The sequence below is a fragment of the Ranitomeya imitator genome, chromosome 4, assembly GCF_032444005.1.
Source record: "Ranitomeya imitator isolate aRanImi1 chromosome 4, aRanImi1.pri, whole genome shotgun sequence".
Lineage (NCBI taxonomy): Eukaryota > Metazoa > Chordata > Amphibia > Anura > Dendrobatidae > Ranitomeya > Ranitomeya imitator.
Window position 1 is genome coordinate 94,825,277 of NC_091285.1, and position 21,881 is coordinate 94,847,157.

The 21,881-nt window shown below is 45.1% G+C and overlaps 1 protein-coding gene across 1 annotated transcript in view; it reads left to right on the forward strand.

The window, feature by feature from the left end:
- The window catches only part of DOCK2 (dedicator of cytokinesis 2), a 1,209,209-nt gene that overhangs the window by 711,755 nt on the left and 475,573 nt on the right, over positions 1–21,881 (forward strand). Inside the window, exons 34-35 of the mRNA XM_069763868.1 lie at positions 4,031–4,116; positions 17,668–17,824. Of these exons, the coding sequence (XP_069619969.1) occupies positions 4,031–4,116; positions 17,668–17,824 (243 nt within the window). The remainder of the gene's footprint in view (positions 1–4,030; positions 4,117–17,667; positions 17,825–21,881) is intronic.

Below are 21,881 nucleotides of genomic sequence, written 5' to 3' on the forward strand. Positions count from 1 at the left end.
AGCAGAAGCAGAGACATCGCTGCAGAGTGCACTGTGCGCGGCCATGTTTATTTAAGTGACGGCTGAGCTCAAGTAGTGGCGAAGCTGCTGGGGAAGCAGCCCGGGCTCCCTGGTATCCCGGCCACGAGTGGGCCCCCGCATTTGTTCAGGGCCCCGGCATTTGCCCCGGTACGCCGGGTGCTGACGCCGGCCCTGCCTGACTTTTACATAGTTTGTGGCATCTAGTGTGTTATAGAGGCCTGATTCAGAGGCCACCAAAAATTATTCTGTTCCTATTATAATACGGGAGGGGACCTGACTTTCAAATAGTTTGCAGCATATCGTTTGTTGCAGAGGCCTGATCCAGAGGCCACCAAAAAATTATTCCTTTCCTTTTGTCATACACTAAGGAACATCTGAAATTCAATTAGTTTGTAGCATCTAGTGTGTTATACAGGCGTGATTCAGAGTCCACCAAAAAATTATAATGTTCCTAATGTAATACAATAGGGGACCTGACTTTCAAATAGTTTATTGCATCTAGTGTGTTTGTTAGAGGCCTGATCAAAGTCCACTAAATAATTTTTCTGTTCCTAGTGTTATACAGTTAGGACATCTCAAATTCAATTCGTTTGTAGGATCTAGTGTGTTACAGAGGCCACCAAATATTGTTCTTTTCCTAGTGTCATACAGTAGGGTACCTGACTTTAAAATAGTTTGTGGCATCTAGTGTGTTACAGAAGCCTGATCCAGAGGCCACCAAAAAATTTGTCTGTTCCTAGTGTCATAAAGTAGGGGACATTTCACATTCAAATAGTTTGTAGCATAGAATCATAGAATGGTAGAGTTGGAAGGGACCTCCCGGGTCATCTGGTCCAACACCCTGCTCAAAGCAGGATTCACTAAACCATCCCAGACAGATGTCTGTCCAGCCTCTGTTTGCAATATCTAATCTGTGTTTCCTTCCATTCAGTTTCATTCCATTGCTTCTAGTCTTTCCTTGTGCAAATGAGAATAAAGATGATCCATCTACATCTAGCATCTAGTGTGTTATAGAGACTTGTTCCAGAGACCACCAAAAATATATTCTGTTCCTAATGTCATACGGTTGGAGACATCTCACATTCAAATAGTATGTAGCATCTAGTGTGTTATAGAGACCTAGTCCAAAGTCCACCAAAAAAATCTACTGCTCCTAGTGTCATTACAGTAGGGGACATCTCAGTCAATTAGTTTGTAGCATCTAGTGTGTTATAGAGGCCTGATACAGAGGCCACCAAAAAATTGTTCTGTTGCTAGGGTCATACAACAGGGGACCTGACTTTCAAATATTTTGTAGCATGTAGTGTGTTATAGAGGCCTGATTAAGAGGACACCGAAAAATATTCTGTTCCTAGTGTCATACAGTAGAGGACATCTGACATTGAAATAGTTTGTAGCATCTAGTGTGTTATAGAGGCCTGTTCCAGAGACCACCAAAAACATGTTCTGTTCCTACTGTCATACAGAAGGTGACATCTGACTTTCAAATTGTTTGTAGCATATCTTCTTTCCTTTACTGGCCTCATCCACACTCAAACAATTTTCTTCTGTGACTAACATGATACAGCATGCCATATTTCACCTTGGACTTTACTGCCACTGAAATTCAGCTGTTTGCAAAGGTGGTGGTGCAGAGTTAGAAATAAAAAATTTGATTTTAAATACTGTGCTCCTACCACACTGTCTGAGCAACATGCCTAGGAAAAAGCGAGGACGTGGTGGAAGGAGAATTAGGCTTGGTGTTCAAGGTGTACGTGGGGTAGATTTTAAGGTTAGCGAAAGCACTAGTGGAACAGTCACATCCTATGTAAAGACATCTGACAACTTTTGTTACTAGACGGGCTACTCCACTACCTTTCTTTGGCAGATGCACAGTGGTACGCCTTGTTAATGAGGCTCAGAAAGGGCATGTGCTCAAGAGGATGGCAAGCACAGCTTAAAGTGGCCTCTCATCCTCTTCCTCCACCTCAACATCACACCCAGTACAGTGCATCTGTGGCACCCAAATTCCCCTTGCTTCCCTTCACATCTCTCCAAACGTATAACTGACTGTACAGAACCACAGATGTGTCAGTCTGAAGAGCTGTTCACACATTCTATAGGTCATCAGAAGTGTTCTCGAAAGTCTCACAGAATCAAAAGGCGCACTGATGCCTAAATTTTTTTTAGCTTGGATCCGGGGCAGGACGAAATAGGGTCATGAGCCCTAGACATTCACCCCTGGGGTAGGTGATCCTGATGAGACTCAGATATCTGAGGCTCATGCATACTGTGGCTGCATACAGAAGCGTCCGCGGGTCGGCAGCTCACGGGGTGGAAAGGATTGCCTAGCTGGGATCTTTTTTCACTTCAAAGGATGAGCCAACTCACATAATCTGCCAACTTTCCAAGAAAAAAACTGAGTAGAGGTAAAAACGCCCACATAGAAGAAGCATAACACAAAATGGCGCTGTCGGGGTGAGAGCGCGAGGCAGCGGAGACTCCTTTACATTCAGCACTTAACAGGTATTGTACCATTCACAACACTATGAGCGTCATATTAGCTTTTCATTAGTACTTATCACATTTATTAGGATCAGGCAGTAGCCCATGCACAGTTTATAGTAAATGCTAATATTTGCACCATGCACTATGCACTTTACTTGCAATTTATGAATTAGAATTTATTCCATACTTTCTATGCACAGTTGGTCTTTTTCCTCATTTTTGGTAGTGCAACTTCCTCTTTTCAGACAATCATTTTTTTTGTGTCCGTTGTAACACACCCCAAGCCCTGACTGTCAGCTGAACCTCACAAATTAAGTGATTGTTCCGAGTTGGCCATTTGCAATAATGGATAATTTAGTTTTTTATTATACATTGCTTATATAGCATTACATTCTGCAGTGCTTTACATAAAGTGGCCTGCAAAAGTATTCACCCCCTTAGCTTTTTACCTATTTTGTTATATTACAATCTGTGTTTAAATATTTTTGTAATCTGATTTGTGTGTGCTACATCACCACTAAATAGTCTAATTTGATGAAGTGAGAAAAATATAGGCATATATTAAACTTATGGCATCAAATAACTAAAAATTGTCATGTGCATATGTACCCCTTTTGTGATGAAGCCCCTTAGATTGCACACAGGTGAACTTTCTTTCATGAAGCATGTGATTTATAAAGGTAATTGCTTTCCCCATAAATTGTAAGTGTCACAAGGATTGTCTGTATATACACACCTTTTCTGAAAGGCACAGAGGCTGCAACACCATTAAGAAAGAGACACCACTAACAAAACAACACCATGTAGACCAAATAAATCTTCAAAAAAACAGGGCCAAAGTTGAGAAATGCAAGTTATGCTTGGGTTATGAAAGCACTACATAGAGGTGATCTTTATAGAAGAGAGGGCAGAAAAAAGCCTTTACCTGCACACAATAAATTGTAAGGCTCCTTTTGAGCTGGCTAAAAAACATGGGTGAAAGTTCCTCAAATGTATGGAAGATCGTGCAGTGGTTAGATGAGGCTAATATTTAACTTTTTGGCCTAGAGGGTAAATGTTATGTCTGGTACCAAACCGAAACAGCTCATCACCCCAAGAACACCATTCCCACAGTGAAACATTGCGGTGGCAGCATCATGCTATGACGATTTTTGGGGGCAGCAGAGAAAATGGTTGGAGTCGAGGGGAAGATGGATGGTGCTGTAAAGTAACAGTGCCACCCTCTGAGCCACTATGCTGCCAAAACTAGCTTGTCTTTACATTTTATAATCTACCTGAAATATAAACTTCCTATCACTTATAGTGGAGTTGTCTTTTAGATATCTGTTTAGTGTGTGGCAGATTTTTAAGCACTTCAGATCAATTTTCTGGCATATTAGGGAGATTTTAATTAAATCAGATAGCCACTTACAAACACAAATTTGGTATGATTGAACAGAAATTGCCCAAATATATGAACATGTAAATTCATTCTTAGACTGCAAAAATGTGAAATAATGTCACAAATCTTTTTACCTTGCAGTTTGAGAATGAAATAATACTGAAACTGGATCATGAAGTAGAAGGAGGACGAGGAGACTGGCAATACATGCAACTTTTTGAAACAATGTAAGTAGAACTATTTGTATCAAATTCACCTGATTGGGTGTTTACCATTGTAAAGGTCTAGTTTCCTGTAGAATAACTTCATTTATTCTTTCACTTTGTTTGCTTGGCAAGAAATTGAGATGAAACACTTCTACAGTAAATTGAGCTGTTTGTTAATGAGAAAGGATCACCTTCTGGGCAACAGGGGCCCAAAATATAACACTTTCTCAAATATGTCTAACTAGGAATAGTCTAGTACTTACTAATAGTGATGAGCGAATATACTCGTTACTCGAGATTGCCGCAGCTGAATGATTTACATCTGTTAGCCAGCATAAGTACATGTGGGGGTTGCCTGGTTGCTAGGGAATCCCCACATGTAATCAAGCTGGCTAACAGATGTAAATCATTCAGCTGCGGCAATAAAAACTAAATCTCCGAGCACTAAAAAATACTCGGAGGACCCCCGAGCATGCTCGAGAAATCTCCAGTAACGAGTATATTCGCTCATCACTACTTACTAATCTAAAAGCGCTGGCTCTCTAACAAAGGGGGGCTGCAGGCTGCCTATGTTATTCTCCCACTATCTCACTATCATGACATATTTGTGAGTCTTTCTGCCTCTGATTCTAGAGATAAACGACATATCGAAAGACTGTGTGTAAGCGTAGAGGAGACCTAAGCTGCTGTTTTATGTTTTACTGGATGCAGTGATAAGCAACATAAGATGGCTGTGTATGTATCCTGGAACATTAGGGGGAGCTGAAAGGAAAGTTACAAAGAACTTATCCCACAGCCGGAACACTGAGGAGCTAGGACATGTGTAGTTTAGTAAGAGACTACGATGAACCTTTTAAAAGATCAACCCTTTGTAAGCAATGGCATCCTCCTCATGTATCTGGGCTGTATCATACAAAGCGACATCTTATTGAATGGCTGATGATTAACAATGCTCTGAATGAAGTAAAGTTCAAGCCTTATTTGCCTTTTGCTAGCACATTGGGATACATTGGTGAATGAATTTATCATGTTTATGCTTTGTTTTTTGTGAATTGACAAGAAAATATAGTGAACCAATGAACCAATTTTCTCTTTGTATTAAATGAATCAGTGAGATGGTAAAATGGTGAAAAAAAGCAAAATACTGTACGATCTGGGATCAAGGCTCCATTTACTATTAAGAAACTGTTCAGCTCTCTCAGGGCTGTTAGGCTATGTGCACACGATGCGGATTTTGCTGCGGATCCGCAGCATTTCTGCAACTGAGAGTCCGCAGCAGTTTCCCATGAATTTGCATTACAATGTAAACCTATGGGAAACCGAAAACGCTGTGCACATGCTGCGGGAAAATACCACATGGAAACGGTTTACATTCCGCAGCATGTCACTTCTTTCTGTGGATTCTGCAGTGGTTTTACACCTGCTCCAATAGAAAACCGCAGGTGTAAAACCACAGTGAAATCCGCAAAAAAAATGCGGTAAATCCGCAATAAATCTGCAGCCCAAACGCAGCGTTTTTGCCCTGCAGATTTATCAAATCCGCTGCGCACATAGCCTTACTCTCCATGCACTCTGATATATTGAGTGTACAGCCTCAATATATATTTGCTTCAGATCAATAAATAACTTATCAACAAAGAAGTCTTTTTACATTTTACACTACTTTGAAATTTAGTGAATCGTCTGTTTCTGCTTACTAAGACTGTCTTCATCTTTTACCACGTTTGAGGTAACTGCTATCTACTGGTTTACAGCGTTGTAGGGAAAACATAGAATGAAAAGCCAGATAAGAAAAATAGACCAAAACGAGACAAGTTCAATCCAGTCTACAGCTGGCCTCTCCCCTCTGAGCTCCAGCTGATTGACAGGTCTCTCCTTATATACCCATATGGGACCAGCCAATCAATTGAAGCTGACAAGGGGCTACACCGGAGTGGTCAGTCCTCTCCCTGTCCCCAGCCAGCTTTATGTTTTCTTTGAAATGCTGCAGTGTTTGAGTACAACATACCTGGCTGCAGTCACATGGCCAGATGCTGTTGTACCGCATGAACCTAATGACAGTCTCTCTTAAGCTCTTGAGTGATACACTTGTATGGAGCGAGCCCTCTGGTTAGCTGCACACCGGCCTGGGGTGTGTATAACTCATACATACCCTCTGTTCGCCGTCAGACACCGGCGTAGTTGTAATCAGGGTTACCTTGTTATGGGCCCACTCAAAAGTTTCTTCCCCCCTCAAACTAAAACCCTAGTTAGGCTTCTGGTGACACCATTCCATCCACTATATTACTACTCCCATAGAAGTGAACTGAGCAGTGTCACACCTTACACAACTGCCCCCATACAATTGTGACCCCACTCCATCCACTATCAAGGGAGCAGTGCTGTAATGCATGATCCTGATCCATCCATCTCTATGGGAGCTGTAGTGTAACGTATGAGCCCGCTTTGTCCACTGTATTACTAGTTCCATTGAAATAGACAGAGCGGGGTCACGCATTACACCACTACCAGTGGTGTAACTACCACGGTCGCAGCGGTCGCCACTGCGACCGGGCCCAGCAGGTCAGGGGCCCGGCAGGTCAGAGGCACCCAACACCATGTTGCAGTGCAGGAGATCCCTCCCGCACGGCAACAGTCCGAGGCGTATCTAGGGGGAGGGGAAGCTGGGGTATGTGAGAGTTAGGAACTTGGAAGCAGCTCCAGTCAGCACGGTGAGACAGTGTCTCCTGCTCTGCAGCCCCAGGACAGAAGTCGAGAGCGGGGGAGGTGCGGGACATGACAGCACTGTGTAAGCAGGAGAAGCTGAGGAGCTGCAGGTTTATATCAGCCTCCCCTTTACCAGAGAGGAGAGTGTGAGATGGGTGTATGAGCTGGTGTGTCTTTGTGTGTGATATCTGTAGTGTGTGTGTGTGATATCTGTAGTATGTGTGTGATATCTGTAGTATGTGTGTGATATCTGTAGTAAGTGTGTGATATCTGTAGTATGTGTGTGTGTGTGATATCTGTAGTTTGTGTGTGATATCTGTAGTGTGTGTGTGTGTGTGATATCTGTAGTGTGTGTGTGACATCTGTAGTGTGTGTGTGTGTGTGACATCTGTAGTGTGTGTGTGTGTGTGTGTGGGTGTGTGTGATATCTGTAGTGTGTGTGAGGCAGGGGCGTAACTACCACAGTTGCAGCGGTTCCCACTGCAACCGGGTCTAGCAAGTCAGGGGCCCGACAGGTCAGAGGCACCCGTCTCCCCCCGTCGCTGCCGCCGCAGTGAACTATACCGGCATTTTTGATGCCGGTACAGTTCAAAGCATGGAGGAGAGAGCGCCAGCTGATGCTCCCTCTCCCATCATTCCCCTCTGACACTGCAGGTGCGTGATGACATCTGTTGTGAATTCTGCTCTTGGGCTCCCTCCAGTGGTTGTTGATGGTAATGCAGTTATTCCTGAGCAGCAGTCTTGGACAGGTGTTTCTGCTAACTGCAATTCGGACTGGGGTATTTAGCTGTGCAGGACTCATTAGTCCTTGCCAGTAGTCAATGTTCCTTTGGAAGTGTTGGTCCTCTGCCTGGCCCTCCTGCTTGCTGCCAATTCAGCTAAGATAAGTGTTTGCTTCATTTTTTAGACACACGGCTGTGTGTTTATTTTCTGTGCTGATCTTTTCTATTTTGTTCCTGCTAGACTGGGCCTGATGTTTTTCTCAGTCTAGTTGGATTCGCTGGAGTCGCAGATATAATCTCCACATCTTTAGTTAGGTGGTGGAGTTTTTGTATTTTTCTGCTGTGGATATTTTGTAGTGTTTTATGCTGACCGCATAGTATCCTGTACTATCCTTTCCTATCTAGGTAGAAGTGGCCTCCTTTGCTTATCCCTGTTTTCTGTCTGCGTGTGTCTTTTCCTCTCCTACTTACAGTCATTATTTGTGGGGGGTTACCTATCCTTTGGGGGTCTACTCTGAGGCAAGAGAGTTTTCCTATTTCCATCTTTAGGGATATTTAGTTCTCCGGCTGTGTCGAGGTGTCTAGGTCTGGTTAGGCACACCCCACGGCTACTTCTAGTTGTGGTGATAGGATCAGAGTTTGCGGTCAGTAAATTTACCAATGCTCCAGCAAAGGTCATTTCATGCTGCTCCAAGGCCACCTGATCATAACAGACATCACTTCATCGCGCACCCGCTGTGTGCGGGGCCCAGGCAGGAACATGGAGGTGTATGGGACCGGCGGAAGTAAGGTGTGTCTGCTGCCCATGTGTCACCGTCTCTGCCCCCAGCGTCCCTGGCCCCCTGTGACACCAGCCCCATTTCCTCCCTGCTCTCCCGTGCCCCATGTCCTAGTAGGTCCCCAGGTTCAAGTCATTGTGCTCCTCCGGGCCCACCGTACACAACTTGTTCCTCCTCCCCTGGTCTCCCAATGCTCCCCATCTCCCATGCCCTGAGTCCTCCTGCACACCCATGCATTCCCTGCCCCTTGTCCCCGTGTGACTCGTCTGCCCTGCACTCAAGTCTCCCCTGTCCCCTTTCTCATCGTGTGTTCTCCATCTACCCTGTCCTTGTAATCCCTGTGCCTCCTTCTTCCCTCCTCCCAAGTCTCCCCCACCGTCTTCCTCTGTCCCCTTGCAGCCCTTGCGTCCCTATCTACTCTGCCCTCGGAGTCCCCTTGTGTCCTCTTGTGCCTGTCTCCCTTGCACCCTACTCCCCGTGTGTCCCATTGTGCCCTTCTCCCCTTCCTCCTAGTCCCTATGAGTCCCCTTGTGCTTGTATCCCTTGTCCCTGTGTGTAGACTTGTGTCAGTGTCCCTTTCCCACTAGTCCCTGTGTGTCCCCTTGCACCTGTTTCCCTTGTCCCCTTATGCTTGTGTCCCTTGTCCCCGTGTGCCAGTCTCCCTTGCCCATTAGTCCCTGTGTGTCCCTTTGTCAGTCTCACTGGCCAACTAGTCCCCGTGTGCCCCTTGTGTCAGTCTGCCTGGTCCACTAGTCCCCGTGTGTCCCCTTGTGCCAGTCTCCCTTGTCCCCTTGTGTCAGTCTCCCTTGCCCACTAGTCCCCTTGTAACCTTCTCCCCTGCCTCCTAGCCCCCATGTGTCCCCTTGTGCCTGTCTTCCTTGCTTCCTAGCCCCCCTATGTTACCCTTGTGCCTGTCTCCCCTAGCACCCTTGTGTCCTTCTCCCTGCCCCCTAGTCACCATCTGCTCGTGTCTTTCTCACTGCCCCTGTATGGAGGGGCTGCATTACACTATGAGGGGGGCTGCATTATATTCTATGGGGGTTACATTGTATTGTATGGCAGGGCTGCAGTGGGTCTGGCTGTATTATACTATATGTGGGCTGCATTATACTGAATCGAGGACTATGGGGAATATATTATACTATATGAAGAACCAGGGTGCATCATACTATGGGAAGTGAATTGTACGACATGGATGACGATGGCGGTGCATTATACTATATGGAGGACTGAGCAGTGTATTTTAATATATGGAGGACTATGTGGAGTGTATAATACTAAATGAAGGACTGAGGAGTGTATTATACTATATGGAGGACTATGAGGGGTGCATTATACTATATGGAGCACTATGAGCAGTGTATTATACTATATGGAGGACTGAGCAGTGTATTTTAATATATGGAGGACTATGTGGAGTGTATAATACTAAATGGAGGACTGAGGAGTGTATTATACTATATAGAGGACTATGAGGGGTGTATTATACTATATGGAGGACTGAGCAGTGTATAATACTATATGGAGCACTACGAGAGTGTATTATGCTATATGGAGCACTATGTGGAGTGTATTTTAATATACGGAGGAGTGTATTATACAATATGGAGGACTGAGGAGTGTACAATGCTATATGGGGGACTATGGGGAGTGTATTATACTATAAGGAGGACTATGGGGGTGCATTATACTTCTTATATGGATCCCCATGACTTCTATGTTAGCCCCTGATGAGTATAATGGTTTATTTTCTTTTATACATTACATAACAATGGCAGTACGGGGGACAAATATATGCCAGGATGGGGCACTGGATAGTTATGCAACTGAGGTCACACTATACAACTTTGCAATAAAGCTATAGTGTGCAAAATTAATAGGGAAAATGTGAATTTGGGTGGAAAATATTTTGGCATGGTGGGGGGGGCCCCATTTGAAAGTTTGCACCGGGGCCCATAACTTTGTAGTTACTGTTGTGAATTCCGCTCTTGGGCTCCCTCCGGTGGTTGTAAGTGGCACTTTTGTGACTTCTGCTCTTGGGCTCCCTCTTGTGGTTTCTAGTGGTATGGCTGCTCCTTGGAGTTAGCTGTCATCAGCTGCCTCCACTTATCGTCTCTTCTGCTCGGCTATTTAAGTCTGGCTCTTTCTTCAGCCTGTGCCACTTGTCAATGTTTCCTGGCTGGACTCACATCTCTGCTTGGATTCTCCTGGTTTCCTGACCAGTTCAGCAAAGATAAGTTCTGGCTTTGCTCATTTCAGTCCACATGTTGTGGACTTATTGTTCTGTGCATTCTATATTTGTCCAGCTTGTCAGTATGGATTATTTCTGTTAGCTGGAAGCTCTGGGAAGCAGATTTACCTTCCACACCTTTAGTCAGGTGTGGAGATTTTTGTAAACTCTGTGTGGATTGGTTTGTAGTTTTTATACTGACCGCACAGTATCCTTTCCTGTCCTATCTATCAAGCTAGACTGGCCTCCTATGCTAAAATCTGATTTCATTTCTGCGTATGTTATTTTCCCCTCCTCTCACCGTCAATATTTGTGGGGGGCTATCTTTCCTTTGGGGATTTTCTCTGAGGCAAGATAGGTTTCCTGTTTCCATCTTTAGGGGAAGTTAGATCTTAGGCTGTGCCGAGGGGTCTAGGGAGCGTCAGGTACCCCCCACGGCTATTTTTAGTTGCGCTGCTAGGTTCAGGGTTTGCGGTCAGTACAGATACCACCTCCTTCAGAGCTTGTCTCATGTTGTTCCTAAACCACCAGGTCATAACAAGTTACGCCACTGACCACTACTCCTATAGAAGTGGACTGAGCATGGTCAAACATTACACCATTGCTTTCATAGAAGTGAATGAAGTGTGATCACACACTACAGCACTGCTCCAGTAGAAGTGGACAGAACAGAGTCACTCATTACACCACTACTCCCATAGACGTGTATGGAATGGTTTAACACATTACACCACTGCTCCCATAGAAGTGGAGAAAGCAGAGTCATGCATTACATGACTGCTCACATCAAAGTAGACGGAGCGGGGTCAAGCATAATACCACTGCTCCCTTAGAAATGTGTAACCCTGCTCTGTACACTTCTATAGGAGCCAGGGTGTAATCGAATGGATAAATAGAATAAACATCCTGTAGGTATATAATTTCACAAGTCCCCCCCTACATATAATAAACTTGCACCCTTTAGTGCCTTCCATGTGGCACTAAAGGGTGTTTACCCTAATAAATGAAAAGCCTGATGTGGGGTCCACCCCTATTTTTGGTAACCAGGTAAGACAAAGGCCACAGCTAGCTGCTTTACATTATTAGGCTGGAAAGGTCCCTGGGCAGCCCTCAGCCACCCCAGAATTTGTGTATCACATTAGCTGCTCAAATTCTGGTGCTTTCTCCGACTCTTTCCTATTACCCTGATGCTATGGCCATCAGGGTAATAGTATTTGGGGTTGATGTCAGCTGAGAGTTGTCCAAAAACACAGCTGACATCAAGCTCTGTGGTTAGTAATGGAGAGATATCCATCAGACACCCCCATTACTGATCCACTGATGGAAAAAAAACAGACAGAAAAATTTATCTTATTTGAATAAAGACATTTTACCTGGTTCACCAATTTTTTTTTTTTAAATCCATCCATGCAGGCTTAATGTAGTCCATGGTGTTCGCACAACAATCCCCGAATCCGACATTCAAAGGCTATGGAGCCTTGTTCAAAGAGCGACGCTACATAGGCTGGGATTGGCATGAGACCCAGCGGCTGGGATTGGCCGTGACGTCAGTAATCATACCGCTCATCAGAGTCGCCAAGCCCTCTGTATAATGGCCCCATACAGTGCCCCACCGTATAATTGCCCAATAGTGCATCACAGCATAAAGGCCCAATAAAGTGCACCACAGCATAATGACATCACATAGTGCAGCACAGTATAATGGCCCCACATAGTGCACCACAGTATAATGGCATCACATAATGCACCACAGTATAATGAACCCATAAAGTGCTCCACAGTATATTGGCCCCATATAATGCACCATACTATTATGTTGCCACATATTGCTCCACAGTATAATGGTCCTATATAGTGCACTACAGTATAATTTCATCATATTGTGCTCTACAGTATAATGCCCCAATATAGTACCCCACATTAAAATGGTCCCATACAATGCACCACAGTTTAATGGTGTCATATAGTGCCCTACAGTATAATTTCCCCATATAGTGCCAGTGCATACTTTGTACTTTGGCCTACCATCCTGGTATATGATATTCATCCTGGTATATGGTACCATCCTGGTTTATGGCCCTCATCTTGGTGTATGCCCCCCATCCAATTATATGGCCTCATCCTGGTTTATGTCCTCATCCAGGTAAATAGCCCCCATCTTAGTATATGCCACCATCCTGGCATGTGACATCCATTTTGGTATGTGTCCTCATGCTGATATGCCCCGCATCCAGGTATATGGCCCCTGTATGTGGCCCCTAATTTGGAATACGCACCATCCAGGTGTACGGCCCCCATCCTGGTATATGCCCCTCATCTTGGAATATGCTCCTCATCTTGGTATATGCCCCTCATTTTGGTATATGGCCCCCATCTTGGTATATGGCCCCCATCTTTGTATATGGCCGCCATCTTGTATATGGTACCCATCCTGGTACAGTATATGTCCTCATCCTGTATATGGCTCCCATACTGGTATATGGCCCCAATCTTAGTATGTGACACCCATCCTGGTATATGTCTTCATGCTGGTCTATGCCTCCCATCCATGTATATGGGCCCTATCCTGGTATATGACCGCCATCCTGATATATTATTGTTTCATAGTAACACAGTAACCTAATTAGCAAGGTCAAAAAAAGACATTTGTCCATCCAGTTCAGCCTATATTCTGTCAGAATAAATCCCCAGATCTACGTCCTTCTAAAGAACCTAATAACTGTAAGATACAATATTTTTACGCCTCAGGAAGACATCCAGGCCTCTCTTGAACCCCTCGACTGAGTTCGCCATCACCACCTCTTCAGGCAAGGAATTCCAGATTCTCACTGCCCTAACAATAAAAAATCTTCTTCTCTGTGGGTGGAAAAACCTTCTCTCCTCCAGACGCAGAGAATACCTCCTTGTGACCGTTACCTTCCTTGGTATAAACAGATCCTCAGGGAGATATCTGTATTGTCCCCTTATATATTTATACAGTACATGGCTATTAGCTCGCCCCCCAGTCGTCTTTTTTCTAGACTAAATAATCCTAATTTTGCTAATCTCTCTGGGTATTGTAGTTCCCCCTTCCCCTTTATTAATTTTGTTGCCCTCCTTTGTACTTGCTCTATTTCCATTATATCCTTCCTGAGCACCGGTGCCCAAAACTGTACACAGTACTCCATGTCTAACCAGGGATTTGTACAGAGGCAGTATAATGCTCTCATCATGTGTATCCAGACCTCTTTTAATGCACCCCATGATTCTGTTTGCCTTTGCAGTCGCTGCCTGGCACTGGCTGCTCCAGGTCATTAACTAGGATCCCCAAGTCCTTCTCCATGTCAGATTTACCCAGTGGTTTCCCATTCACTGTGTAATGGTGATATTGATTCCTTCTTCCCATGGGTATAACCTTACATTTATCATTGTTAGACCACATCTGCCACCTTTTGGCCCAAGTTTCCAACTTATTATTATTTATTAATATTATAGCACCCTTTTTTCCATGTCATATACATGGCCCTGCATCCTGGCATATGTCCTCCATCTTGGTATTTGGCCTCGATCCTGGTATATTGCCCCATCCTGGTATAGGCTCCCATCCTGGTATACGCCCCCATTCTGGTATATGATACCATCTTAGTATATACCCTAATCCTGGTATACGGCACCCATCCTAGTGTATGGCTGCCATCCTGGTATATGCATCGATTCTGGTATATGCCACCATCTTGGTATATGTCTTAATCCTGGTGTATGGCTGCTAACCTAGTATATGGCCCCCATCATGATATATACCCCCATCCTGGTATTTGGCCCCCATCCTGGTTTATGGCCCCCATCATGGTATATGCTCCCCATCCTGTTATATGCTTCCCATCCTGGAATATGACCCCCATATATTCAAATAATAAAGCAAAAAACAATAAATGCTTAAACTTACCTTCCATGTGCTCCTTTGGAGCACTTTGTCTCCTGTGTGCTCTGAACAGGTCGACGGTGAGCGATGATCATAGTTGACAGGCCGTGATCACCGCTCCCCACTGCTGCAGATACACACCTCACCCGGGACCTTCTTTTCACAGCACCTTCTGTCCCCAGCAGCTCTGGTCATGGCATGCACTGACTGAGCAGTCCATGTGATGACAGGGGGGAAGTGGAGCCAACAGCATGCAATGTGGGCTACGCAAATATGGCTGCAATCTCCTCACAAAGCAGTGACCTGGATAATCCAGGGGGTGTACCCAGATCACAGCTAAGAGGCAGGAGGAGCGACCTCAATACAAGAGATGTGGTCACCATGGGCTCTTATTCCTAGAGGCTGCTGTAAGTGAGGTGTGTAAATGTTGTGCTCAGTTACATACCCTCAAATGAAAATAATAATAAATCAATAAATAAAAAAATAATAAAGCGATGCATTTAATTTTGTATTAAAATAATTGATTATATAATCAATAATTATTAATACAAAATTTGATGCACCTTCCCTTTAGGCCGGTTTCACATGTCAGTGGCTCTGGTACGTGAGGTGACAGTTTCCACACATACCGGAGACACTGACTCACGTAGACACATTAAAATCAATGTGTCTCTGCACATGTCAGCGTGTTTTCATGTCGCTGGAGAGAAGATATGAAAATTTTTTATTTTTTTTGGTGTTTAAAAAAAAGATCCCTGTCCCCAACCCCCTCCCACCCCCTGTGCAGCCCCGCAACCTCCCATAGGGGTGGAGCTGCATATTCATCACTGTAATGGGCGGCACCACGTGACCGCTCATACAGGAGAAGCTGCGGCGAGGAGAAGAAGCAGCGAGGGAGCCGGGTAAGTATTTTATTAACAGCGGGGGGGAGGGGGTTGGGGACAGGCATCTTTTTTTTAAACACCAAAAAAAAAGATTTTTCATATCTTCTCTCCAGCGAACGCTGCTGGAGAGAAGAAATGAATGGCGGCTTCAGCACCAGATGCAGGGGACAGCGCTTAACTGTTGCGCTGTCTCCTGTATGGTGCGTGTGGTACCCAGTCGGCACACGGATGCCGCACGTGTGCCACCCTTATGTGCCACGTGAGCACACAGACACGGATAATTCCGGTACCGATTTTTCCGGTACCGGAATTATCTGGACGTGTGAGACTGGCCTTAAATGGAAAGTCAGGGTAATTCAAAATTGACCACTTGGTGTCTCTGATGTATAAGAATTAGCAATGCAGTTAAATGAAAAGTCAGGTCATTTTAAAATTGACCACAGTGTTGCTGTTGGCTTGGGACTTGTCAATCCAGGGCAACTGTTCACATTTTTCCGCAAATGAAAAAAAAAGTGGTTTGGTACCGTGTTAGCCAGTAGAAAAAAAAATATAGAGAGTGCTCTCAGTGGCAGAGACAAAATAGGAATCTTGTGGGTGTGATACCTTTTATTGGCTAACTAAATACAGCGAATGATGTTACAAAGCTAACTTTCGAGCCTAGCATGCCATACCTAGCACACCAGCCTGATGAAGAGACGCAAGACGTCCCGAAAGCTAGCTTTATAACATCATTCACTATATTTAGTTAGCCAATAAAAGGTATCACACCCACAAGATTCCTATTTTGTCACTCAGACTGAGAGCACTCTATATACATTTTTCTGCACTCACCCTTGTTTTCTTGTTAAAAGTTAAGGTTTTGTCTATAGTTCTTCCAAAAGACCATTTTGGCCAAATTTTTGTGAAGAGTATATGGGTGTAGCTGGGTCCCACAGGTTGCTGCTAATTCTGTGCTGATAGCACTGCTGGATATCTTATGATTTCAGAAAGAAGTTAAATATTGGCCACTTGGTGTCGCAGTTGTTTAAAAAATAGCGATGCAGTTAAATGGAAAGTCAGATAAATTTAAAATTGGCCACTCGTTGTCACTATTGTATAAGAATTAGCAATACAGTTAAATGTAAAGTCAGTCTATTTCAAAATTATTCACTTGATGTCACTGTTTAGGAAATATGTAAATTGTCTCTCCAGAGAGGAAGATGACTAGAACTCTAGTGCCACCTATTGGAAGTAACAATCCTAACAGTCAAATGTTTAGGAAATAGCAATGTAGATAAGTGGAAAGTCAGGTAATGTCAAAATTATTCACTTTGTGTCGCTGTTATATAAGAAATAGCAATGCAGTTAACTGAAAAGTAAAATAATTTTAAAGTTGGCCACAGTGTCCCTGTATGTTAGGGACTTGTCAATCCAAGAGCACCTGATCACACTTTTCTGCATCATTGTTTTTCATGCTGAGTCATTCGCCCTTGTTTGCTTGTCAAAAGTAACGTTTTTGGCTGCAGTTCTTTCAAAAGACCATTTCTGGCCAAATTTCTCTGATTAGTATATGGGTGTAGCTGAGTCCCACTGGTTGCTGCTAGTTCTGTGCGCTGCTGATGCTGACATCTTCCGATTTCAGAAAGAAGTAAACATGATGTAGTCTTTACCGACTGTATTCAGTTTTATTGACCAGCCACTGTGTCCATGGTCCTATTGCCCAATTCTTGGTGTCCTCAATTCTGAGAGATACCGACAGAGACTGATTCATCATGAGATACTATCACAAGGACATCTGATTGACCCACAAACTTTCAGTCAATGTTATTGAGATAAAACTTCAGCATAAAGAAGATCAAGTAGTCCTGGTGGTCACGGAGCCCTATTCTCAGCATCCTTGTGTTTGTCTGGCATTTCATGACGACAAATACAAATTTGCTCAAACAAACAGAATATCTGTGGTTAGTTCGCCATGATTGGAACAATCTCAATGCTGAGTTGCTTCAAAAACTCTATTTAAAGTGTGTCTTCAAAACAGCATCAAAGAATCAATTCTTCCAGGTAAAGGGTAGTCACATCTAATATTGATTTCATTTAGATTTCTCTTTTCTTCATTCTCTTTGCATTTTAATTGTTAGAAACAAACTTTAAAATTTTCAGCTTTCCCACACTTGCCTAAAACCCTTGCACAGTGCTTGTATTTGCACTAAGGGGTCTGCAATAACAGAGAAGCTGAATGAAGTTTTTTTTATTAGGAAAAGACATTCATGTGCAAAGCATAATACAATCTAGTATGTGATATGGAAACAATGTCTGACCCCAGCTAGCAACATCTGTTCATTTTCTTGCTTGGAATCTTTTTTGCCTTCAGATTGCTGGATTATGCTGCAAACCATCCTCATGTCTTTAAGGCAGTGGAAAGCTTTGTGACCCTGATAAAAGGCCTATTGGAGAGGTTACTGGATTACAGAGCAGTGGTGACCGATGAGAGCAAAGATAACCGGATGAGCTGTACTGTCAATTTATTGGTGAGTGAGAAGTATTATTTCTTATCCATCCCTGAGAGATTATAAAGCTGTTAAGAAAAAACAAATAACATTCAAAGTGTACAGCGAGTCCAGAAGCAAATGTAACATGTGCTTCAAAGACTGAAAAAGATGAAGTGCAGTCCATAATTAAAGAAGTTGCCCACTACTTTGACAGCCCCACTTCATACCCCAAGGTTGGCCCCGAAAAAATAGAAAAATCTATACTTGTCCCCCCTGCTGGCACCGTACCAGCAGTGTTGGCACTTGTGTTACCAGGGCTCATCTGCGGGTGTTATGACACGTGAGCCCGGAACCCAGTCAGCACTGGCATCACTATTCCTGCCTTTATACATTTGACCCCTTCCCGTCATTTGCTGTAAAAATACTGATCTGTGGTAACCGTTTTCCTGCAACGAGAAGTACAGTCATGGACAAAAATTTTGAGAATGAGACAAATATTAATTTTTCCAAAGCCTACTGCTTCATTTTTTCTAATGGCAATTTGCATATACTCCTGAATGTCAGAGTGATCAGCTTAACAGCAATTACTGTACTTGTAAAGTCAATATTTACCCAGAAAATGAACTTTAACCCCCAAAACACAATTCAACATCATTGCAGAAAAGGGAGTCTAGACACTAAAGATTTGTATAAAAATATAGAAATTTTATTAACATATAAATACAGACAATACCGCACAAGGATAACCAAAAATACAATAAATAATTATATAAAACAATTCCAACATGTAGGGAAAAGAGGAAATCAACCAGTACACTGACCAGAAGGGCACACGCCTAAGGTGTGATCTGGGTAAATAGTCTCATGCATATGACTAGTGCATCATGTTTCCACGCCACGCCACGCCACTCCCTTTGAGAAAGCGATAGTGCGAAACGCGCGTCAGGTGTTAGGAGTCGAGTTTCCTCTGCTGCACAGGGGGAATCTCGATCCGTGTCTGCTGCGGTCTCCCATTCGGTATCGGCCGCAGTGGGCTCTGCTCAGCGGAGACGTCGCTCCCAGCGTCTCGCTGGGGCTGATTCGGTGCATAGGGTCACTACTGCCTTTTCTGGCTTTCCTATGGTACCCTGCACTGATCTGCGGCGAGCGAGCCTCTCTGGGACTAAGTCCTTGTTTACTCACACTGAGCATGCCCAGGGCAGGGTCTCCCATTGGAGGTCGAGGGCCACATGTTCGGTCACATGCTCAGGTGCTGCAGTACATTCCATTGGTCCTTCTGGAAGGTCCTGAAAGGGCAAAACATGCTCAGGTACTGCAGCACTTTACACTGGTCCTTCTGGAAGGTCCTGAAAGGGCAAAAACTTCAGTAGCAGCTTCCTGTGCTGCAACTATATAAACTGCGCATGACCGCACGGCCATGCGCTAGTATTGTCTTTTGTTATGTGCTTTGCGCCAGTGTGGTCACATGTATGTGTGTTCAGGGACCCGGCTGAAATAAGCCCCTAGAATGCTGGCTCCTCCGGCGAGGAGATTGAGTCTGAGTGTATTCAGGGACCCGGCTGAAATAAGCCCCTAGAATGCTGGCTCCTCCGGCGAGGAGTTTTGTGTGTTTGTGTGACCACTGACTGCTCTCTGTTTGGGCAGTTAGCCTGTGCCTCTGTGGAGTCTAACAGGGCACAGTGCTTTCCTTTCACGGCTACTCAGTGAATTAACTGAGTTAGTCTATACCGCCATATAGCTCCGCCGTTTGCTAGCAGCAGGTACTCCTGCACGGTGGACCCCGGGCTGCGAACGCACCAATATCAATAAACATCTCTATTTACTCGGTGCGTTCCGCTAGCCCTAACAGAATACTAGCGCCAGGGTCTGGCTAGTAAATGGCGGACATTCAGCAATCTTTGCGGTATATCCAGCAGCTGGAGGGTAGGTTGGCGGCTCTCGAGAGCTCAACCTCAGCTGTGGATGTTACCGCAGTTGCTGTACAGGCTGCTAGCGTGGCTGCAGCAACCTTGTCCACTGCCACCCCTGTTCCGACGTTATCTCGCCTCCCGCTGCCAGAAAAATTTTCTGGAAATAGCAAAACTTGTAGGGGATTCGTGAGTCAGTGCTCTATTCACCTCGAGCTCCTGGCTGCACGTTTTCCTACAGAGCGGGCTAAGGTGGGATTTATTGTGTCTCTTTTGTCGGACAGGGCGTTGGAGTGGGCTACGCCGCTGTGGGAGCGTGGTGATCATGTGGTGCAGAGTGCTCCATTGTTCCTGAGCACTCTGAAAAAGGTCTTTTTAGGACCTCAAGTCACCCATGACACAGCGCTCCAACTACTGGCATTAACTCAGGGTGAGTCCTTGGTCAGCCAATTTTCCGTCCGCTTCCGTACTTTAGCTTCTGAGCTGGAGTGGTCAGATAAAGCCCTTATCCCCATATTTTGGAGGGGCCTGGCTGACCACATTAAGGACGCTCTGCCACTAGGGAGATTCCTGCCACACTGGAGGAGTTAATAACTGTCTCTACTCGTATCGACCTCCGTTTTAACGAGCGGAGGTTGGAGCGAGCCCAGTGTAGGCAGAGGTTTCGGCTGGCTCCCACCTTCGCCAAACCTTTGGAATCTCCAGTCCAGGCATCCGAGTCACATGAGGCCTTAGAGGTGACACGAGCGGGATCCAAGTCTCAGTCTGCCCGTGCACATAAGGTCCGTCATGTTTGCCAGCAGTCAGGACACCTTGCCTCCAAGGGTCCTCAGCGGTCGGGGAAACGTCAGCGTCTAGTGGCAGTTGGAGGAGGTACACTAGACACGGCGACGTTTGCCTCAAAGTTGTCCTTCAAGGGGACAATTACCATAGGCCCATCCACTCTTATGGTCGAGCTATGCGTGGATTCTGGGGCAGAGGGTAACTTTATGTCTTCCGCTTTTGCCCAGCGTCACGCAATACCCTTGGTGATGCTCGCCAAGCCGGTAACCGTTCGAGTGGTAAATGGGTCAACACTACCTTCACAGATTACCCACCAAACCATTCCTTTCACGCTATCTGTGTCTCCATCACATCAGGAGATAATCTCCCTATTAGTCATTCCTGAGGGAATTGATGAGGTCCTGTTGGGGATACCATGGCTTCGCTACCATTCTCCTCATATTGAGTGGTCCTCTGGGAGAATTTTGGGATGGAGTAAATCTTGCGAGGGTAGATGTCTGAGGGAGTGCGTTCAGGTTGCTACTACACAGGTACCCGCAGATCTTTCCTCTCTCCCCAAGCACTATTGGCCCTATGCAGACGTGTTCTCCAAAAGAGCTGCGGAGACCCTTCCGCCTCACCGCCCCTATGACTGTCCTGTCCTATTGACCTCTTGCCTGGTGCTGAGCCTCCCTGGGGTTGAGTCTATCCGTTATCTCTCCCGGAGACGGAGGCAATGTCCCAGTACATCCAGGAGAATCTGGCAAGAGGATTCATTAGGAAGTCAGTGTCACCGGCAGGGGCAGGGTTCTTCTTCGTACAGAAGAAGACTGGAGACTTACGTCCATGCATAGACTACAGGGGTCTTAACGCCATCACCGTTAAGAACAAGTACCCACTACCCCTGATATCTGAGCTGTTTGATAGGCTACGGGGAGCGAGGGTATTTACAAAGTTAGATCTGCGGGGTGCTTACAACCTGATTCGCATCCGTGAGGGGGATGAATGGAAGACGGCTTTTAACACCAGGGATGGGCACTATGAATATCTGGTGATGCCCTTCGGGCTCTGTAATGCCCCAGCCGTTTTCCAAGACTTTGTGAACGACATCTTCCGGGATATGCTCACCACCTCGGTCGTAGTCTATCTGGATGATATTCTCATCTTCTCTCCAGATATTGACTCCCATCGGAGAGATGTTCGCAAAGTCTTCGACCTCTTACGGGCAAACTCCCTCTACGCCAAGTTGGAGAAGTGTGTGTTTGAGCAGGAGTCCTTGCCTTTCCTTGGTTATATCATCTCTGCCCAGGGTTTGGCTATGGATCCTGCCAAGCTACAGGCTGTAATGGACTGGCAGGAACCCCATTCTCTTAAAGCGGTGCAGCGCTTTATGGGGTTCATTAATTACTATCGCCAGTTCATTCCAC